At 44.3% G+C, this 21055-nt stretch overlaps 1 protein-coding gene and 1 long non-coding RNA gene across 2 annotated transcripts; both read right to left on the bottom strand.

The window, feature by feature from the left end:
• Positions 1-10288: 10288 nt before the first annotated feature.
• Positions 10289-12045, bottom strand: LOC130386543 (E3 ubiquitin-protein ligase TRIM35-like). Its single transcript, XM_056595519.1, has one exon. The coding sequence runs from the start codon at positions 11898-11900 to the stop codon at positions 10734-10736; it is 1167 nt and encodes a 388-aa protein (XP_056451494.1). The 5' UTR covers positions 11901-12045; the 3' UTR covers positions 10289-10733.
• Positions 12046-18035: 5990 nt separating this feature from the next.
• LOC130386555 (uncharacterized) lies at positions 18036-20932 on the bottom strand. Its single transcript, XR_008896132.1, has 8 exons — positions 20669-20932; positions 19784-19931; positions 19264-19641; positions 19102-19163; positions 18918-18975; positions 18762-18825; positions 18483-18520; positions 18036-18296 (listed from the first exon to the last, which is right to left on the bottom strand). It is a non-coding gene; the product is annotated as an uncharacterized LOC130386555 (long non-coding RNA).
• Positions 20933-21055: the final 123 nt, after the last annotated feature.

The following is a 21055-nucleotide window of genomic DNA, read 5'->3' as shown; positions in this document are numbered from 1 at the left end:
GCTCTCTCCCAGTAGGCTCTGTTGCTCTGTGGCTTTAACGAGTTCTCTTGAACTGATCCCAGACCAGGCAGAGAGTGAAGACAAGCACGTATATGAGAGAGTATACGACCGGTGCCTTTTCTCCCCCCATCTCAGTTTGGGCCCTGCCGCCAAACTGCAGACGTCATCCGTTGAGCTTGGCACCATCTAGACTAACATAACATTATAAATATCATACTGGAGATTCATAACAAACCCCGGTGAAAGTGAGTTACCATGTGTACGCTCCCACTCCCATGTGAGTTATTGACACTGGGATAGGAGCGGTAATTGAATGAAATTAATGCATTTCTGGAAATATTATGCAGAAATTGTTTGTGTGAAACGGTCGATTATTTCGGGAGATGAATGTTGACTATTTTCTTAGGCAGCCATCGTTAACACCTGGATTTGAAGGCACTCTGTTAACGTACGAGCATTCCCTTTTTGAAACGAATCAGTTCCCCACCTACATTTCAATTTCCCGCTCCAAGATGTAGAAATCCTAAAAAATATTTTCAAATGATTTCCTATTATAAAACCCCAATACTCCAAATCCTAACAATAGGAACCCAAAACACCAGGGCAGTGCCCATGTGGCTTTGTGTGTGTCCAACCTCCTAATAGATCTGTGGCCTGGACATGCTCAGCATGTGTGCACGCATATCATTCATGTCATCGTGTGCACTGGGCCTGCGGGGGATCTGTTGGGTCTGGCATCCATCAAACAGCGACGTTAAACAGGTGTTTGCTCTGTTCTGTGAGACATGAATAAGGCCTAACAGATGGGGCCGGGGAAACACCCTCACGGAGATAGGTATATCAAACATATCTATTTGTTTAATATTTGCTTCTGTGTCCCCAGACGTTCCCCATGCAGACAGACCTTATCTGCAGTTTGAGCAAAACATCCAACATTTGATGGGCCTGATAGCCGACCAGAGTTACTAACCTCCCGGGAACTAGGGAGTTTACAGTCCGTGAGTTAATAGTGATGAGATGATTGGTTAAATCTGTTTAAATATCAGAGTTGATTGCCATTATAATAGCTCGCGCTCGCTCTCTCTCTCTCTCTCTCTCTCTCTCTCTCTCTCTCTCTCTCTCTCTCTCTCTCTCTCTCTCTCTCTCTCTGCCTCTCTCTCTCTCTCTGCCTCTCTCTCTGCCTCTTTCTCTGCCTCTCCCTCTCTCTCTCTCTCTCTCTCTCTCTCTCTTTGAATGTTACACAAACTGTACTTACATGTCTTATCTATCAACATCTTATTTTGAAATGTCTCTCCTTCCCGTCCTCTCATCCAATCATAAATGAGTCAAATAACCTAATCCATAACACCTGTCTCCTCAATCTAATAGATCTGACAAATGACAGGAAGTGATCCCGCCTGCAGGACTGACGTAACAACAGGCAACGCTTGGATGCCATGACTAATAAAGCTTAGCTGAATCTGAATCTACATTGGAGTGATGTTTTTATGCTAGAGAGAATTACCAGAATTAGAAGCCGAGCGAGACTTCTGCCAATATAACGTTTTTTGTCAAGGTTTTTTTTTTTTTTTCAAGTTTTCCCACAACTGATAATTTCCAGAACATATATAAGTTTGTGTGTGGTGTTCCTCGATCTATTCCTTCAAAACAACCATTCATCATCCACTCATCCATCCACACATCCAACCCTCCTTTCCATCTATTTATCCTCCCATCCCTCTAATAGATTCATCCACCAATTCTTCCCTCCATCCATCCGCCCATCTATCCATCCCAATATTCATCCATTCATTCCCACACCCATGCCAGTCATCTTCCCGAGGTTTTATCGCTGCTACAATACTCCCCCTGCTGGAAGGGAAGAGCAACTGAAAGATGAACGCAGGCAGAGCCCGCTGTCTAACCGACTATCCTATAAAATGTGACACCGAATAACTCTTGCTCGTCCAACTACAGTGTTTTGGGCTACTAGAGAATACTCAGCACTAATTAAATAACCACCTTCGTTAAATCACAAACCGGCCATGTCATCTGACTCCGTTGTTTAGCGTCTGGGGATTTTCTGAACAGTTGATATATGAAAGTAAAACAAAACTATTTACAAGCTGAGGAACAGTGGGTCCGAGCAGAGGAACGTATAATGCTAGGCTGTGTGCCGAGGAAAAAAAAGAAAACATTTCAGGAGCGTTCTTAGTGCGAACCATCCAAGTCCTATCTTTCATACAACTTTACTCCATCCTCTATTGTGTGTTTAAGTCAACAAGATCATCATCATTGAAATAATTGAAAGACCGTCTGATAATTTCTGTCGAAAGAGCTATTCCATGTGGCCTGTGTTATGGATGCTTGGTAACGCGGGTTCGCAGCATGGTTCGCAGTGGTGATGCTGCTGCCCTGCTGGCAAACCCATAAACAAAATACATCTCCTTATTGGATCTGACTCGGAACAACATGGGGTCTCGAGTCTGCCGCATTGGTTTATAATTACGAGTCGGCCTAGCGTTGGTTTGTTGATGGGGGAGATCAGACCCTCCATCCCTGTTGGCTCCCATGGGACCGTAAGCTTGCAGGTTATCCCAGCATCCTATGGCGCACCAGACAGGGGAATCCATTACACAATCACTGATCCCATTCACAAGCAATGTCGCGGCTCCTAGTTAGTTAGCCACGACGACATGTCTGCACGGAGCCGACAACGTGTGTCTGTCTCCACTCAGACAAACTCACACACACACGCACACGCACACGCACACACAGCACCGTAGGTTTCAGCTCGCGGTACAACAGCGCCACCCACCGTTCCACTGTGCTGTGCTGGCCCTAGTCTCCGCAGATCTGATGTGATAGAAAAGCCTGTGAGCTGTTAGCAGCGGTGCTGTGCCGTGCGTCGTATAGCATGTGTCACATTAGACACTGTCATCGGCAGCCCCGTTTCAGCTCTGCGACCACAAGTAGGAGCTCTCTCCGAAGAGCCGTTTAAGTCGGAGGAAAACCGCGGCACCGGACTTAACGGAGGCTGAGGAGGAAAAGAGGCCTATTAATAGAACCGCTGCGACCAGCCAGGCGGTGGGCTGTAAAAATAAGCTGCGCTGGCAGAGCTGAGGGAACGGTCGGGCCGGAGTAAATCAGATAAATACACATTATACTGTGTGTTCGTTAACGTTAAACCACACTGGGGCTTACGTAGCGTCCGCCAAAACAGTATGTCTGCCCCTGCTGCTGGAGCACTAACTGTTTCAGTGTGTGTGTGTGTGTGTGTGTGTGTGTGTGTGTGTGTGTGTGTGTGTGTGTGTGTGTGTGTGTGTGTGTGTGTGTGTGTGTGTGTGTGTGTGTGTGTGTGTGTGTGTGTGTGTGTGACTGTGTGTGTGTGTGTGTGTGTGTTAGTAAAGCCCATTTCAGGGTAATTGGGGCTGTAATTGATAGCGCATTGCAGCTTATATTGTGGCAAGAGTCAAAAGCCAGCGTTGCAGTGGTAGTGAGTTGGGTGATAATTACCTTTCGATACCATTATGAAACACACTTCATACTCCTGTCCTACTATAGCACAATCAATCTCGGTCCGATTTTGGTTTATATCAGACTATTGCATTGCATATTATTCTCTTCCTAACACCAGTCCCCCAATGTGTATTACAGTAAGATCAAGGCCTAATATACGTGTATACAACCAGTTTTCATGGACCCCGAAAGCCGTATCTACTCTGAATAGAAGGGGTATGATTCAAGGCTGGGGACCGCAGGCTGAGGATTCGCCCGAGCAGAATCAGCATGGAGGAGCATCTATTGATTGACACACTGACCTTTCCTTAGCGCCATGTAGAAGGAGGTCGGGGGTGAGAGGTTCAGATACAGAGAGAAGCTCTGAGTGTGTGTGTGTGTGTGTGTGTGTGTGTGTGTGTGTGTGTGTGTGTGTGTGTGTGTGTGTGTGTGTGTGTGTGTGTGTGTGTGTATGTGTGTGTGTGTGTGTGTGTGTGTGTGTGTGTGTGTGTGTGTGTGTATGTGTGAGTGTATGTGTGTGTGTGTGTGTGTGTGTGTGTGTGTGTGTGTGTGTGTGTGTGTGTGTGTGTGTGTGTGTATCTTTGTGTCTGTATATGTGTGAGTGGGCGTGTCTATCAATGTGTGTGTCGATATGTGTGTGTGTCTGTCAATGTGTGTCCTATGTGTGTGTGGGGAGTAAGGGTGTGTGTGTGTGTGTGTGTGTGTTAGTCGGGGGGAACGTAAGGCTGTGTGCGTGCATGCATTGGAAAAAATATGCACTCTAGAGTTAGTTTGGCTGGCCTGGTTATTAGGGGGGGGTCGGCTGTAACCACTTCAATCGTCTGCAGAAGGAAAGTGATGAGAGAGAGGAGAGAGAGAGATGAGAGAGGGGAGAGAGATGAGAGAGGGGAGAGAGAGGGGAGAGAGAGGGGAGAGAGATGAGAGAGGGGAGAGAGACAGAGAGGGGATAGAGAGAGAGAGAGAGAGAGAGAGAGAGAGAGAGAGAGAGGGGAGAGAGAGAGGGGAGAGAGAGGAGAGAGGGAAGAGAGAGAGAGAGAGAGAGAGAGAGAGAGGAGATGAGCTTGCGTCCACCCTCTCCCCAGGGTAGAGAATACATTTTTCTTAAAGCAAGAGCGAAAACTGAGGTTTTGTGTGTGATGTGTGGAACGAGGTTCCCAGAGGAGGTGGAGCAGAGAGGGGTGAAGAGCTAGGGACAACATGGTCGGGAAAGAGAAGAAGAAACATTGGAGAACTGGAAAATGACTCAAAGGCAGAGCCTAGTGGGGGGAGATAAGGAGGTTGGGTGGGCTGGAGTAATCTTACACAAGTGATTATAACCCTTCATGTGGAATGGCAGGAATTGAAGACCTGCAGGCTGGCCTTGTGACAAGATACCATGATAACACATTGACACACACACACTAACGCACGCACACACACATAAACAAACACACACATACATACACAGACATGCACACACACACACATACACACACACATATACACACACACACACACACACACACACACACACACACTTACATGATTGCACACACACACACACACACACACACACACACACACACACACACACACACACATACATACATACACACACAACACGCACACACACACACACAAACACGCGCACTCACACACACACACACACACACACACACGCATGCAAATTCAGAGTCAGTTACAGACATTCACATTCTGCAATAATATGGCATAATTGGCAGAATGGAAAACCCAACACAGCATCTTGGCCCTTCAGAGAGGAAAAGGGGATTGGATGGGAAAATAAAAGTCAATGACTTCCAGCTGATGTTTGAACGACAGCCGATATACCGCCGCTCCTGCCACCGTAAGGGCAAAGATAAACATAATGTGTTTATTCTTTTTTTGCATTGTATAAACAGCTCCATTATCACTTGCATATATTTGTAATTGCCGTGCTATTATCACGGTCTTGAGTTACTATTTCTTTCTGATAGAGCCATTTGGCATTCATGTGAAATATTGAAGGAAGGTTTGCCATTTAGGACGATTGAATGATCGTAGGATTTGATGGGAGATATGGCTATAGAGGGGATTGCAGCTTTGCTCAGGCCTACATTTATAATGACTTTCTGCCTATATTAAATATGAACCATATGGGTTTATTTCCTAAAACTGTAATCTCTCACTTTCTCTTGGTCTCCACAAAGACCTCTAACTTCTCCTTCTGGGGTTTTAGTAATTTCTGAATTTCTTCCCTGTGGATCATGGCAGCTTCATCCACAGGAAGGAATCTGTGGCAAGCGTGTTTTTCAGAATCTCGACAGATGACACACGCCGTCTCCAGGTCATCGAGACAGAAGAGCTTGAGTTTCTCACCGTGCAGAGCGCAGAGATCCACGTTCTTCCGCTGAAAGGCCTCCGACAGGTTCTTCAGAGCGATGTTCCTCGGTGGATCGGTCCTTGAAGATCTCCTCTTGCAAAGTGGACACTGCTGATCCTGTTTCTTCGTCCACCATGTCTGCAGACAGCCTTTGCAGAAACTGTGACTACACGATAGGATAACCGGGTCTTCAGAGATGTCACAGCAAACAGAACAGGACAGATGATCATTTAGGGATGATGTGTACGCCATTGTAGTCACAGAGTGAATCCAAAACAAACAATATAATTATCTCCCACTTCCTCACTGTTCTTTTCACTTTAAGTAGTGATTCCTGGAAACTATATTTGGCATGTGTCGTGCACAAAATGGTGTCACGCCGTCCACTTCTCTACCACTTAATGGGGGGCGGGGGCAGGGCCGCTGCTAAGCTTTTTTAAGGCCCTAAGAATAATTGGTCAGAAATTGGTCAAACTCATGTTTGAATGAGTTTTAGCTTAGAAAAACTGCGCTGAGAAAGGATGCTCCGCCTCCGATGCGAAAAGACGAGAGCTCTGAAGGCTGTACCATTTCAGGGAAGGGGGGGGTGGGGGGATATATATTAGGTTAAATCAGGTAATTTGCCCGAATTGAGTGATAGGGTAAACAATTAAGAAAAAACAACGGTGGGTCTGTTCATAAATAATTTATTGTTTTTTGTAATGTAATAATGTAGGAATTATCATATACCTTCATTTCTGGGCAACCTTCTGGTACTTGGGGCCCTACTCGCTCTCCGTACTCTGCTATGGGGAGCGGCGGCCCTTGGGGCCAGTCTCATCATCCATGTATCTCCCGCACTCTACACACCTGCCGGTAATGGTCCATCAGCACACCGTATTATTTCTACCCCGGTTCTCCAGACACTCATTGCTAGATCGTTATCGGGGAAACAGTTGGTACCTCGTCACTTGCCCCTCCTCGTGTTAAGGTTGTTGATTATAGTGTTCTGTCGCTTTCGCTAAACTTTCTTCTCCTTGGGTTCTGTCTGCCGACCCTCCTGTCGCTGAAGCTGAACCCTCGCCTGTCCGATACCCTCCTGTCACGAACCCTGGCCTGTACGATTATCTGCCTGTAACCGAACCCTCGCCTGTCCGACCACCCACCGGCCATCAGGCCCCTCACCCTTTCCCGCCTTTACTTATTTGTTGCATTCAGTAAAGACCCTTATCATTTACTCAGCAGTCTCAGCGAGGGGAGGGGGACCCAAATGTGTCGAGCATTTGGGTCCACTCGCTCTATTTTCCCATAACAACTGGCCACTATATTTCAGTTCCTGAATGTATTTATAGAATCATTTAATTTTCATTTAGTCATACATTGGCATTAAGCAATATGTGCACCTCTTAACGTTGGTGAGTTGCAATCCTGCAAAATGTCAACGAAAAAATCGGAATGGATATATTTCTTTGGACATCAGGCGTCTGTAATAGTGTTGGATTTAATGATTCGTTTCCGTGACCCAGTTCGTGTGATTCAGTTCACCAAGAGGAGTCGTTTAAGAATCGTTTGTTCGTTCGTTCGTTGGCTCGTTCGTTAAGTCGACTTTCCGGTAGCACTAACTCCATTGAGTCTGACTGACTCAGCTGAGAACTGTGCAAAGGCGTGCATTCCATGATGCAATTTACCACCACCGGAAACCAGGCTGAACGAACAAACGATTCGCGAACGACTCCTCCCAGCTCAGTCGTGTTTCCGGTGAATCGATTGACCGGGAACTCGACTGAACTGGGAGGAGTCGTTCGCAAATCGGTTGTTCGTTCAGCCTGGTTTCAATACAAAAACAACAATAAAACACAACACATAAAATAAGAGATCTGGGCCCTGTACCACGAAGCTCGCTTAGAGGGTTAGCGAGGTATGTTGAGCTCCAAGCCTGGGTTAGTTGTACCACGAAAGTCGATCTCTTTTAGCGTCGCTGTATCACCATGGTGACTTATGCTCGCAACCAAACCTGGTCGGGAGCAGTTTTTCGGCTTAGTCTAGCCGGAGATCGGCTACTTAAATCGGCGTGCGCAGCTTCCTAGCCCCTCCTCTGACAATGGCGTCACCATTTGTGGGTGTTCCCGTGGACCCCGGCGCACTTCTCCGGAGACAAGGGTTTTACGGGACAGAACCGATCCCTTGGCATTGTCTGACGATATTCAGATTTCAGACTTTATTGTCATTGTGCAAACAACGAAATTGGGGTTCTTCATGAGAGATACAGATTCTCATCAGAGGGTGTTCGTTATTTGATCGTCCTTTTGGACCTTATGTAGACAATGATTACTGTTGCGCATTGTGTCTCAGTGACAGAGTGCTAGAGTGGAGGTAGCGCGTCAGTCTTGAATTCCTGCGCGGGGGGTTCGACTCCCATGTGACGCGAAATATATGTGAAGCTTAAAAATTCCTAATTCTCATGCATATGGAATACTTATTCACTAAAACTTATGGAATTATATTTTTGTGCTTATTTCGAACTTCAACCCATATTTTCAAGGCCGTGCTGGCAACACATCTATGGGGGTAAAATGCATGATGATAGACCGGCGAATTTGAACCCCGGTGGCTGGCGTTCGGGTCTTATACTAATCCACTACGCTACAGCCGCTACCTCTCAGCGGCCAAAAACATGCGATACATTGCTTAAATAGGGTGTATTTAAAGTGAATTCCCTAAATGATAGAATAAGGCAGGATGGACGTTGCTTATGCATTTTTAAATCATCATCATTCTATTTGGATTAATGGCGAACAATTCTGCATTTGGCATAGTTATTTTACAGACAATATGCAGAATCTTTTCACTTATACTCATAGACTGCTTGATCTATCGTAAAGGTGAGAAAAATGACGCAAAAAAACGCCCCTTTCACGTGAACGCGCACTGAACCTAAAGCGGAAAACCTGGTTCAACTAATTGAATCTAAAGTGAGCTTCGTGGTACCATTTAACTCTGATTGCGAGTTGCGGCTCTGTCGAGCCAGGTTTTCCCAAGAAAGCCTGGGTATGTTCAGCGAGCTTCGTGGTATAGGGCACTGGGGGGTATACCACGAACCTCGCTGAACATACCCAGGCTTTCTTGGGAAAACCTGGCTCGACAGAGCCGCAACTCGCAATCAGAGTTAAATGGTACCACGAAGCTCACTTTAGATTCAATCAGTTGAACCAGGTTTTCCGCTTTAGGTTCAGTGCGTGTTCACGTGAAAGGGGCGTTTTTTGCCTCATTTTTCTCACCTTTACGATAGATCAAACCGTCTATATGCGTATAAGTGAAAAAATTCTGCATATTCTGTATGCTGATGCAGAACCATCAGCATAACTCTCAACCTGCATACTTAATGTAATTTTGGCAAAAAAAGTTGCATAGTGGGCCTTTGAACCCATATTTTCAAGGCCGTGCTGGCACCACATCTATGGGGGTAAAATGCATGATGATTGACCGGCGAATTTGAACCCTGGTCGCTGGCGTTCGGGTCTTATACTAATCCACTACGCTACACCCGCTACCTCTCAGCGGTTGATAACATGCCATACATTTCTTACATAGGGTGTTTTTAAAGCGAATTGCCTAAATGATAGAATAAGGTAGGATGGACGTTGCTTATGCATTTTTAAATCATCATCATTCTATTTGGATTAATGGCAAACAATTCTGCATTTGGCATAGTTATTTTACAGACAATATGCAGAATCTTTTCACTTATACTCATATAGACTGCTTGATCTATCGTAAAGGTGAGAAAAATGACGCAAAAAACGCCCCTTTCACGTGAACGCGCACTGAACCTAAAGCAGAAAACCTGGTTCAACTAATTGAATCTAAAGTGAGCTTCGTGGTACCATTTAACTCTGATTGCGAGTTGCGGCTCTGTCGAGCCAGGTTTTCCCAAGAAAGCCTGGGTATGTTCAGCGAGCTTCGTGGTATACCCCCCAGATCTCTTATTTTATGTGTTGTGTTTTATTGTTGTTTTTGTATTGAGTCTATTTTTATACATTGTACTATGGATCTTCATGTGTCCTGAATAAAATCATATATATATGACAAAAAACTTTCTCAGAGTACGAGAGCAGAACGCAGAGACTCACTGCTGTGTGATCGAGCTAGATGCATTAACACTGTGTGGGCTGCTTCCGTGGTGCAGGCAAGGAGGAGTCCAGTCCATTTCGGAGGAGCGGATGATAAGAGACCAGTCTCCACAAGCACCAATCAGAATAGGGGAAAAAAAAAAAAAACGGGTACCTTTTACGATTCAATGCATTTACATACGGGGCGTTTTAATATAACCCATTCAGGCCGAATGTTTGGCCACAGAGCACTCTGGTGATGCCATAGTGTCCCTTAGTGGCCGCTGTATGTCACTGTAGCATGTGCTTTATTGCGTTTGCAAACGCACCCTAATTATTTACCCCCGTTTAACTCTTTTTTTTATTATTCTCTCAGTCCTGTTAACAAAACCAAATAGCGAAAAAAAATCTTAAAATCAAACTTTATTGAATTGTAAATCAAAATGACAATCAGGCCTGCCAATTACCTCTGAAGCTCCCCCAGCAATCACCCTATTCGATTTATTATGATTATGTCACACATTTACACAACACGTAATCCTGTTCAATTGAAATAGTAATACATTTACACAGCATATAACCCTGTTAAACTTAGTTAGCAATACATTTGCACAGCATATAACCCTTGTTCAACTTAATTAGTAATAATCCATAATTGTATATATTCAAAATATAACATGATCTTACATAATTAGGAAACCATGTATACGTAAATGGTCTTTCTGACCATTTTAGAGGTCTAACAGCCAAGAGTAGGCGCCCTATCTCATAAATAAATGGGCCAACTAAGGAGGTATCTGCCGGTAGATCCATGAATCAGGGGACTTCGACCTCCATGGGTTCCTAGAGACAACAGTTCCCTGTCCAGGGGACTTCGACCTCCATGGGTTCCTAGAGACAACAATTCCCTGTTGTCTCTCTGGCCATCTCAGGCCTCCATCCCTGGTGTGGGCTACTGATTCAAGGGACCTAGATCTCAGCACGCCATACTTCTGCCTCTGTTTGTTCTCAGGGAGCTGCTGTCTCGCTCCACGTCTCACGCTGGTCAGGTCCTCAGACAGGTGGAGATCGGGGCCGGCGGTGTTGGGGTCCAGGATCACAGGAGAGTAGGAGACGTTCTCCTCCAGCTTCTTCCAGACTGCGTAGGCCAGGTTGCCCAGGTGTTTGTCCACGTCCAGCTGCGCTCCCTTGGGTAGAGCCGACAAGGGTGGGGGCTGAGCTACTTTCTCTCTTGTAGCCTTGAACTTCTTCAGGAAGGAAATGTCTCCAGCCCCCAGCTGCTGCTCCGTCTCGGTGACTGTGTGCGAAATGGTTTCTATCTGCTTCGACAACTCCTCAATCTCCTTCTTTATCTTCTTACCTTTCAACTTATTTTCGCCTCTCAGCGCAGTGATCCTGGACCTCTCTTCATCTTGGAGAAGCTGGTGAAACTTCTCAAACTCCTTTTGAATCTGTCTCTCGGTGTACGCGGTCTGGAAAATAATTTCCGCTGCTATGTTCTCACACTTTCTATTGGTCTCCACGGAGAGCTCTAAATTCTCCTTCTGGGGTTTTAGTAATTTCTTAATTTCTTCCCTGTGGATCGTGGCAGCTTCATCCACAGGAAGGAATCTGTGGTTGGCGTGTTTTTCAGAATGTCGACAGATGATACACGCCGTCTCCAGGTCATCTCGACAGAAGAGCTTGAGTTTCTCACCGTGCAGAGGGCAGAGATCCGCGTTCTCCCGCTGGAAGGCCTCCGACAGGTTCTTCAGAGCGATGTTCCTGGGTGGGTCGGTCCTTGAAGATCTCCTCTTGCAAAGTGGACACTGCTGTTCCTGGTTTTGCGTCCACCAACTCTGCAGACAACCCTTGCAGAAACTGTGACTACACGATAGGAGAACAGGGTCTTTAAATATGTCACAGCAAACAGAACAGGACAGATCGTTAATTTGGGAGGATGCGTCCGCCATTGTAGTCACAGAGTGAATCCTAACCGTCTGGTCACACAGGTAGGAGTCGTGCCATTCACTCGTTACCTCGCTTTTGTTTCACTTTCAAAGTTTCGCTTTGAAACGCAGGTAAACCGGTCTTGTATGGCGACACATTAGTGCCATAATTCACTTATGTGATAAAAGATGCATTCGGGCGTATTATATTATTCCACACGCGTCGATATTAACTGCGAGCGCGCAAATTATCTCTGCGCGCGCAAAACAGCCTCTCGCGCGCGCAAATTACCTCAGCGCGCGCAAAACAGCCTCTCGCACGCGCAAATTACCTCAGCGCGCAAAACCTCTCGCGAAAGATGTTTTACGCTCTCGCTCGAATTTAATTTTGGCACTATGGGGGAGGGAACCAAGGCAGGGCGGGCTTTCCTATGATTGGCCGTTTCTGAAGCGCGATATTTGATTGACAGCCCTCCTCAGCCCTCCTCTCATTCAATTCTGAATTGTACAGTAAATGGCTGAAACGATAGTTACGTATTGTAACTCCAGATTCTATGAGTATAGGGGCAGCCTTTTAAGTGTCGGCCTCATTGTTCTTTAAATAGCTGAAGAAAAGCTGTTTATTGGGAGCAGAACGTCCGCCGGCGCCCGACTATATCTGCGAAATGCGGACGTCGTTGAGGCACGCCGCACGCGGACGTAATTGAGGCCCACGCTGTTGGTGGTCGGGGATTACACACTTTTCAGTGCTACGGCTCACGCCTAGGGATAACCCAATAGCGATAGCCTTTAAAGGCTGCGCCTATACTCATAGAATCTAGAGTTACAATAAGTAACTATCGTTTCAGCCATTTACTGTACAATTCAGAATTGAATGTGAGGAGGGCTGTCAATCAAATATCGCGCTTCAGAAACGGCCAATCATAGGAAATCCCGCCCTGCCTTGGTTCCCTCCCCCATAGTGCCAAAATTAAATTCGAGCGAGAGCGTAAAAACATCTTTCGCGAGAGGTTTTGCGCGCGCTGAGGTAATTTGCGCGCGCGAGAGGCTGTTTTGCGCGCGCTGAGGTAATCTGCGCGCGCGAGAGGCTGTTTTGCGCGCGCAGAGATCATTTGCGCGCTCGCAGTTAATATCTACGCGTGTGGAATAATTTAATACGCCCGAATGCATCTTTTATCACATTAGTGAATTATGGCACTAATGTGTCGCCATAGTCTTGGCTTTAGCGGAAATGGCAAAGTGGCCATGTTTGTAGTCCTTAACTTATCTACAAAATCATAAAACCTTATATGGTGTTGTCCATTATGTGAAAGAAGAAAACCATTCATAACTGTTGTTAGCTTGACACATGTCATCAGAAATAGGATAGACAAAATAATTTACATCACGAATCACTGACATTTTCCCTCACTATCAGAACGGAGTGGCTCTGATCAACAGTCTGATAATGGCCACTAGCTTCTCAGTTCCTAAATCTATTTGTATATAATTATTTTTAAATGTTATTATATTTCTTCATTATCAGCATTGTAAATCAATCTGAAACTTGTCATGGTTGGTAAGTTGCCATGAAAACTCTCAAAGAATAGGGGGAGTGCATATTGGCGAAGAGCAACAGGTTCAACAGCAGTAGCGTGCAGTGGCCCTAAATTTCAATTTCAGCATATTACTCGAACCAAGTCAGGAAGGTCCCAGGTCACTAGGGTCATTAACGATGTCACAGCAAACAGAACATGACAGATCGTTAACTTGGGATGATGTGTGCGCCATTTTCGTCAGAGAGTGAATCCAAAACGACTGATCAGACAGCTATGTGAGGCCTGGCGTTCTCTCATTACCTCACTTTTGTTTCACTTTCAAAGTTTCGCTTTGAGTAGTGACGGGGAATCACTGTGCTAGTTTTCCTCACTATCAGAAGGGAGTGGTCTCTGATCAACAGTCTGAAAATGGCCACTATGTCCTCAGTTCTATTTATAATAATTATTTGAGAAACTATTATATTTATTTATTAACAGAATCTTAAATTGACTATGTAACAATCTGAACCTCGCCATGTTTGGTAAGATGCCATGAAAAGTCTCAAAGAATGGGGGAAGTGCTTATTGGCGAAAGGCAACGCACCCTTCAGGTTCAACTCAAGGCTGCTTAAATACTATTCCAAATTATACCAATGAGAGCAGATCTTGCATTAGGTCTTTATATTAGTATTCTTCTTAATTTCATAGAAAAAAAGAAAGATCAGAGATCACAACAAAAGGCCTAGAATTTCTGAATAAAGTGGTAAGTAGATTCCACCAATCAATGGTGTGTTCACATCGCTCGAAATTATGGGGGAAAACATTATCGCGACGTCGGAAAGTTTGCGTGAACGACACCTCATGACGCTGTTATGATTCTACTTCCGTTCGGCTGCACATGAATACAATAGTATCTGTCTGCGTCCTGCAAGACGGAGGCGTAACTTGTAGTAGGAGGCGTAACTTGTAGTAGGAGGAGGCGTAACTTGTAGTAGGAGGCGTAACTTGTAGTCGGAGGAGGCGTAACTTGTAGTAGGAGGCGTAACTTGTAGTAGGAGGCGTAACTTGTAGTCGGAGGAGGCGTAACTTGTAGTAGGAGGCGTAACTTGTAGTAGGAGGCGTAACTTGTAGTCGGAGGCGTGTCTAGTAGGCCTACTTTTCTAAATCGCGGAAGTGATCTGTATGTAGGCCTACTAGCAGTGGTGCGCGGGTACATAAATGACCGCAACTCAGACCTCAAATATTAGGCCTTATATAAAAATAATGCACCCGACCTGCTCATTTAAAATATGCTCTTGATTAGCTTAATCTTGATATGCTCTTGATTAGATTAATCACAGCCTTACTTGAAACTGACATCCCTGAGTCACATGCATTTAAGAAAAGAAGCCTATTACAATTTTACAATGACATGTAATGCATAGCAGTTTAATGTGGGGAACCTGCTTAAGTTTAGCCTACTTAATCCCTTTATATCTTTAACAAAAAGACTGCAGATTAATAATTCAAAGAATTAAAGACAGCAGATTAATAATTCAAATAATTTTATTTAATACAAATTTTTATTGACCGCTTGCTGCATGTTTTCAAGGTCCTGCATGAGATAGAAAACAATGAATTAAAATAAATATTACTGATAGAAACAAGACAAGAACTATGTCACTAACGGGAGGATAATTATGAGAAAGCCTTCATATTATAGCGTTCACATTACAAGCCTTCATTTTATATTTGCCGGTCTTCAATACATGGATTTCTCAGGTACGTCATCACTGTTGCACTGTGCAAACTCGGGGCAGAAAGAAGCAAGCAACTTCTACTAGCCTGTACAGTATAGAGTATTTTCTGACTGTTCAGTGTGCATCTCAAACGTGTGCATCTCAAATGTGGCAGGTCGTAAAGTAATGTAAGCATAGCTAGCACCTTAGAAAGCAGCTTTCATCTTAAAGTCAAATAATTAGATAGACAAAGGTTCAAATATGCAAAAAGTATGCTTGGGAATATGTTGAGGGTGTGTCTGCAAGCCTTCCTGGCTATAGTTGGGGGATTAGTAGGCTAACCACAACTAATAAACAATACATTTAAACGTGTGCATCTCAAATGTGGCAGGTCGTAAAGTAATGTAAGCATAGCTTACATTACTTTACGACCTGCCATTCTGATATTCAAACACGAAACACATGTATAGTAAATTATGTTACCGTTGTTTTCACTGGTTCTCTTCCTCCGTTCTCAAAGCCTGAAACAGACGACACAAACTTGTTTGCATTTTCTGAATCTTTTGTACTAGAAAGCTTATTTGTTGATAACAAAGAAAACTGACCTTGGGGTCTGGCTCTTCCACACTCATGGCCTGATAGAATACGAAGGCAGAGTTACAAAAACAGAATTACAACAGATATGTTCATGTTAATTGTGAATTGTACTACTTTGGCGCATACTCAAGGGAATACAACATGGTGGTTTCGATACAGAAGGGAGTAGGGTGGACATGGGACTAATTTACGAAGAATGAAAGGCAGGGGGGGGGGGTTACTGAGGATGGGCAGAGCTGTTGTGGCAGCTCTGTATATGCAACCCAGTCTCACCAAAATGCGTAGGCTACAGATGTAGGGGGGGCAGTGTGCTGTGTATGTTGTGAGGGGGGTCTTACTTAGCCTGATATGACCATCCCCTTTCACTTCGTATGTGGTGGAACGAAATGAGAATTGAGCGGAGCCACTAGGCGGCGCTGCCTGGCTAGGTCTTACTGTTGATGGCAGTGATTCTACATGCAAAAGTCAGTATAGTGTGTTCATACTATTTTAATTATGTTACCGGTATTTATTTCTGGTTAATGGACCCCTGTTGCAGCAGCCAGGTTTCCAGGAAGTAGCCTAGATCCTGATGTTTCCCCGTAATTCAAAGCAGAAAAAAGCTCACTTTTCTGTGTCTAATGGAAAATGCCGAGTTTCACGCCGCAGTTTGATTTTTGAGCGACGTCTTTCACCACCTCAACCTACTCAATACGGATTTGCAGAGCAGAGATAAAACAGTCGCGCAACTTGTTGGAGAGACTCAAGGCTTTTCAAAAAAGGCCGGCACTTTTTTCCAAGTACCCCTGACTGCAGTCTTTCTTGCTGCGTACCATGGAACTATTATAAAGTTAAGCATAGCCTAAACGACTTGCAAATACATTTTCTCTTTTTTTTTTTTTTTTCGCTTAGCTGTCCCACTCATGGACCTATTAAGGTTCCAATCAAGAGTTCACGTTAAAACCGTTCGCCGTTGCTCCATGTTTAAATCACAGTGCCTTGTTCGTGACCCGTCTCAAATTCACTAACTGAAATGGTGCCCCCTAGTGATCTTTTTTTTTTTTTACTCAGTATTAATCAAGTACCCCTGACTGCAGCCCGCAGACGGAGCCCACATGGAGGGGGCGGGCACTCAGTCCACATGGAGGGGGCCGGCACTCCGCCCACATGGAGGGGGCGGGCACTCAGTCCACATGGAGGGGGCGGGCACTCAGTCCACATCGAGCAGATTTCCGCTGCTCTTGTTAATGCAAGAGTAAACGGTAATACTATGTTAAGCTAGCGGGAGCCCATGCTGTTAATTAAATTATACAAACAGATGGTACGGGAGTATTGTGACGGGGTATCTTTCTTGCTGCGTACCATGGAACTATTTTAAAGTTAAGCATAGCCTAAACGACTTGCAAATACATTTTCTCTTGGTTATTTTTTTTTCGCTTAGCTGTTCCACTCATGGACCTATTTAGGTTCCACTTAAGAGTTCACGTTACAACCGTTCGCCGTTGCTCCATGTTTAAATCACAGTGCCTTGTTCGTGACCAGTCTCAAATTCACTAACTGAAATAGTGCCCCCTAGTGATCTTTTTTTTTTTTTACTCATTATTAATAGGCCTACTATTGCTGTTTTCGCTTGAATTTTTGTATTTCTCTACTGATTGCTTCGACAATGCAACATTAAAAGTTACTAACAGCGACTTCACACAGAAGCTCTGGCTTAGGGCCCCCCACCGCCCTTGGGCCCCTGGGCATGTGCCCGGTGTGCCCGTGCGGTAATCCACCCTTGCCTGTAAACAATGCAACGTGTGCGAACTCCTGTACCCGTCTGTCTGTGAGATTTACAGGCCCAGTAAGAGCCAAAATAAGATTTGGGGAACTATGAAGACTGGGACCCAAAGGTATGACCTTAACAGATGTAATGTGAGGAATAACAAAGTGACCACATCTAAGGGCAAAAAATGTACCTCAATAGACATAATGAAAAGCTACATGTGTGAAGCACATTAAGTTACACCAATCACAGGAGCACTAACAACAGTCTTTTTATTCAACAAAACAATTAAAAAATAACAACTACAAAAAATAGATTGTAAACTATTAACATAAAAGATAAATCAATAAAGAGTAGCACAAACAAAGTCTCAACGGGGGGGGGGGGGGAACACACTGACGCCTTCCTCAGTGAGGTGGACGTGCACTCTCGCTTCACGCTCTGTCGCCCGACATCGCCGTCACCGCCGCCATAGCTGCCAAGCGCCGCCAATATGCTGCATCATCAGCCTACATTGGAGTCGTGTGGCTCAGGCGTCACGGGGAGGGGGACGGGAGGGGAGAGATGTTTGACTCAAAAGAGGCAAACACCTTCAGGTTTCTCCTGTCCATCATCTCCACACAGAACAGTTCTTAGTCAGTATGTAATCTGAATGAGAATTGGAATGGTTTACACGTTTCTTCCTCATCCCCGCCGTCATGGGATTTGCGCTGTGTTGATGCTGCCATCTGCTCCCAACCTTCCATCCCAATGACCTCTGGGAGAGAAACGCTGTCCTGAAGGACTGTAACTGGCACCATGCTGCTGCCTTAATTGTGTCCTTCAGGACAACATCATCTTCCTTGAAGAAGAAAGAAAAATTATTTGTGTCTGTACTTGACACCCACCAAAACCACAAAATGGTATGCAAACAAAGGCTACTACTACTGATGAGTTTTCAGTGATAAAAAACACAATTCAACTAGTCATCAGAACTATTTCATCTGGCTATACATACAACCTCCAGCATTACACACATATTACATACCAGGTTCCCAGGTTCCAGTTCCTGGTCTTCAGTTTTGTCTGGAAATAAAACAGATTGTTGTCTGTAATGTTGAGTAGGCTAATACAATGGAATAATAAAAGTAGGCCCTAGTAGTGCAATAGATCAGCCATGGAGTAGGCTATGACTTGTATATTGATGGAGATATGTGTACAACTTAATTTGGAAGTAGAAGCCTAATATAATCAATCATATCTCACAAATACTCTGAATATGTGTAGGCCTACATGGATTCACCTGGATTTACAGTCTATACATTACCTGATCCTTCAGAGCTGGATGCTGTTGGAGCAACTCTAGCCCTTTTTGTGCAGAGATCTTTATCCTGAAATGTATTAGTGGTGGGATGGTGGTAAGACTATAGTCTTTCACAATTGCTCTAAGACAAAATCACACATTACAGTATATGACACGTACCTGTAGCTTTATTCCCTCCCGTCTTCTCTTCCTGCTTCCTGAAAGCTCCTCTGCAGACCTTGGTGAGTAAATGGCATACATTACATATTTTCAATATTTGAATACATTTTGGCAAGTTTGTTACAGTGAAGCAAATTATTTCAGAACTGTAAAGGAAACGTTAAACCCAATCTAAGACACTTACGGCATGGGGAAGTTCTTCAAAAGAACAAGGCACCACCATCGCCGTATTTGCTTCATGTTTGACTGACAAAAGAAACAATAGTCAAATGGGTTAACAAATACAAATCAAGAGTGACAAAAAAACCGTGCCTCCACTAGTGATGATACACTTATGTAAACATACCTCAGCAAAGTCCCACCTTCCATCCATGACAATGTACATTGCGTACTGTAAATTAGGAGAAGTGGTTTATATTTATGTTTATAATAATAAAAACTGGGGTGACTGGAGGGGCCTCTGGAGGGGCCTCTGGGGTGACTGGAGGGGCCACTGGGGTGACTGGAGGGGCCACTGGGGTGACTGGAGGGGCCACTGGGGTGACTAGAGGGGCCACATGTCTCTCTGGAGGGGCCACTGGGGTGACTGGAGGGGCCTCTGGGGTGTTGTGCGATTCCAGGTGCTTTAATATCTGTTGTCGGTCTATAATTGTTATTGCACAATTATAACAATGAAAGTGCGTCTTCTTCCTGCAATCTAAACCGCACTTTATGATCGTGAACTCTGAAAGAAGAAATATACAAGATATACAATTAATAATAACTGCTTTCATTATGGACATATTTTAAATATTGTATTTAAAATGGTATCAAATATATAATAACAATAATAATAATAATAATAATAATAAATTAAGAAAATGTACCTCTGTATTTAACCGAGGCATGGCCTTCAATGTGATAGTCGATAGCACATTTTGACCCTTTGAATCTGCAGAAGGGGCAGTGATGAAGACCGCTGCTGTCCTGCTGTATTTCAGGGCTCTCGCCATCCACAATTACACTGACGTGTCTCTAAAAGTCAAAGAAAACCAGTATAAACATAGAAGCAGTTTTCTATTTTTCGGCTGCTTTGTATAAGATGGCTTGTGCATATACACAATGTAATGAGACTAAAATAATATTGATATTCGATTTCTGTGGACTCTTATGAACATTTCAAGACCCAACATGAAGTATCAACTCATTGCTAAGGATATCCACAACGACGATAAAGTAAGAAGAATGCACCAAGGGTGGGGGAGGGTGAGGGGGGCTATTTTGACCTAAGACACTAGGATATATTTGATCTATATTCACTAAACATATTATTCCACCAAATGATTGACATTCCTGAGATTGTAAGCTTTCAAACGGTGTATGACATGACTATATCACTCAACCTCATGATGCTGAAAATGGACCTAGCATTTTGGGGGGGAAGGGGGGGTGTAACTAAAACTTTCCCGCCGGCGGGATTTGACGATTAGGTAGTTAACAAGACATAATACACAATTGTGTAGTGCCGGAGGAAAAGGCGGACGTAGGCAACTTAATTATAACCGTTTTATCCAAGAAAACAGAACACAACAATCACTCACAGTGCACGGCTAGATCTCGTGCAACCGCATAACCCGTCCCCCTAGACCCCGAGACTCATAACCAGTTCCCCCCCACTCGATCAGTAAGAGGGGAACACGAACCCAATATGTAGTCACTACAATTGCATGAATATTACTAAATGTATTAAGCATTTTGACAGTCTCACTTACTTGCATGTTTTGGGCATCACTCGCTCGGGCGGGTACACTCTAATTTCAGGTAATTTCAGGTAGATTTCCGCTAAACTCCAATAGTATCCAGCTGCAGCCCCGGAGAACAACACCCTGGCGTGACAGAACACCCTGGCGTGACGGAAGTACTGTAGCTGGACGGAAGTTACCTCCAATTATTTTCTATAGACAAATAAACGTATTTATCGCTGGAATTTACCTCCGATTATTTTCTATAGACAAATAAACGTATTTATCGCTTGAATTAACATAACAAAGAAATTGTAAAAAAAATCGACACGTTAGTAGCCATTTTTATAGCTTAGGGAAAAAAAAAATCTCCGGGGCTAAATAACGTTAAAACACCTTTTCTAAGCTATAAAAATG

Source organism: Gadus chalcogrammus, chromosome 7 (assembly GCF_026213295.1).
Source record: "Gadus chalcogrammus isolate NIFS_2021 chromosome 7, NIFS_Gcha_1.0, whole genome shotgun sequence".
In the NCBI taxonomy this organism is placed as follows: domain Eukaryota; kingdom Metazoa; phylum Chordata; class Actinopteri; order Gadiformes; family Gadidae; genus Gadus; species Gadus chalcogrammus.
Note: the sequence above shows the minus strand (reverse complement) of the source record. Positions and strands in the feature narration are given on the sequence as shown.

Excerpts from the sequence above, each read along its gene's own strand:
- LOC130386543 (XM_056595519.1), bottom strand. The coding sequence starts at position 11,900 with ATGGCGGACGCATCCTCCCAAATTAACGATCTGTCCTGTTCTGTTTGC.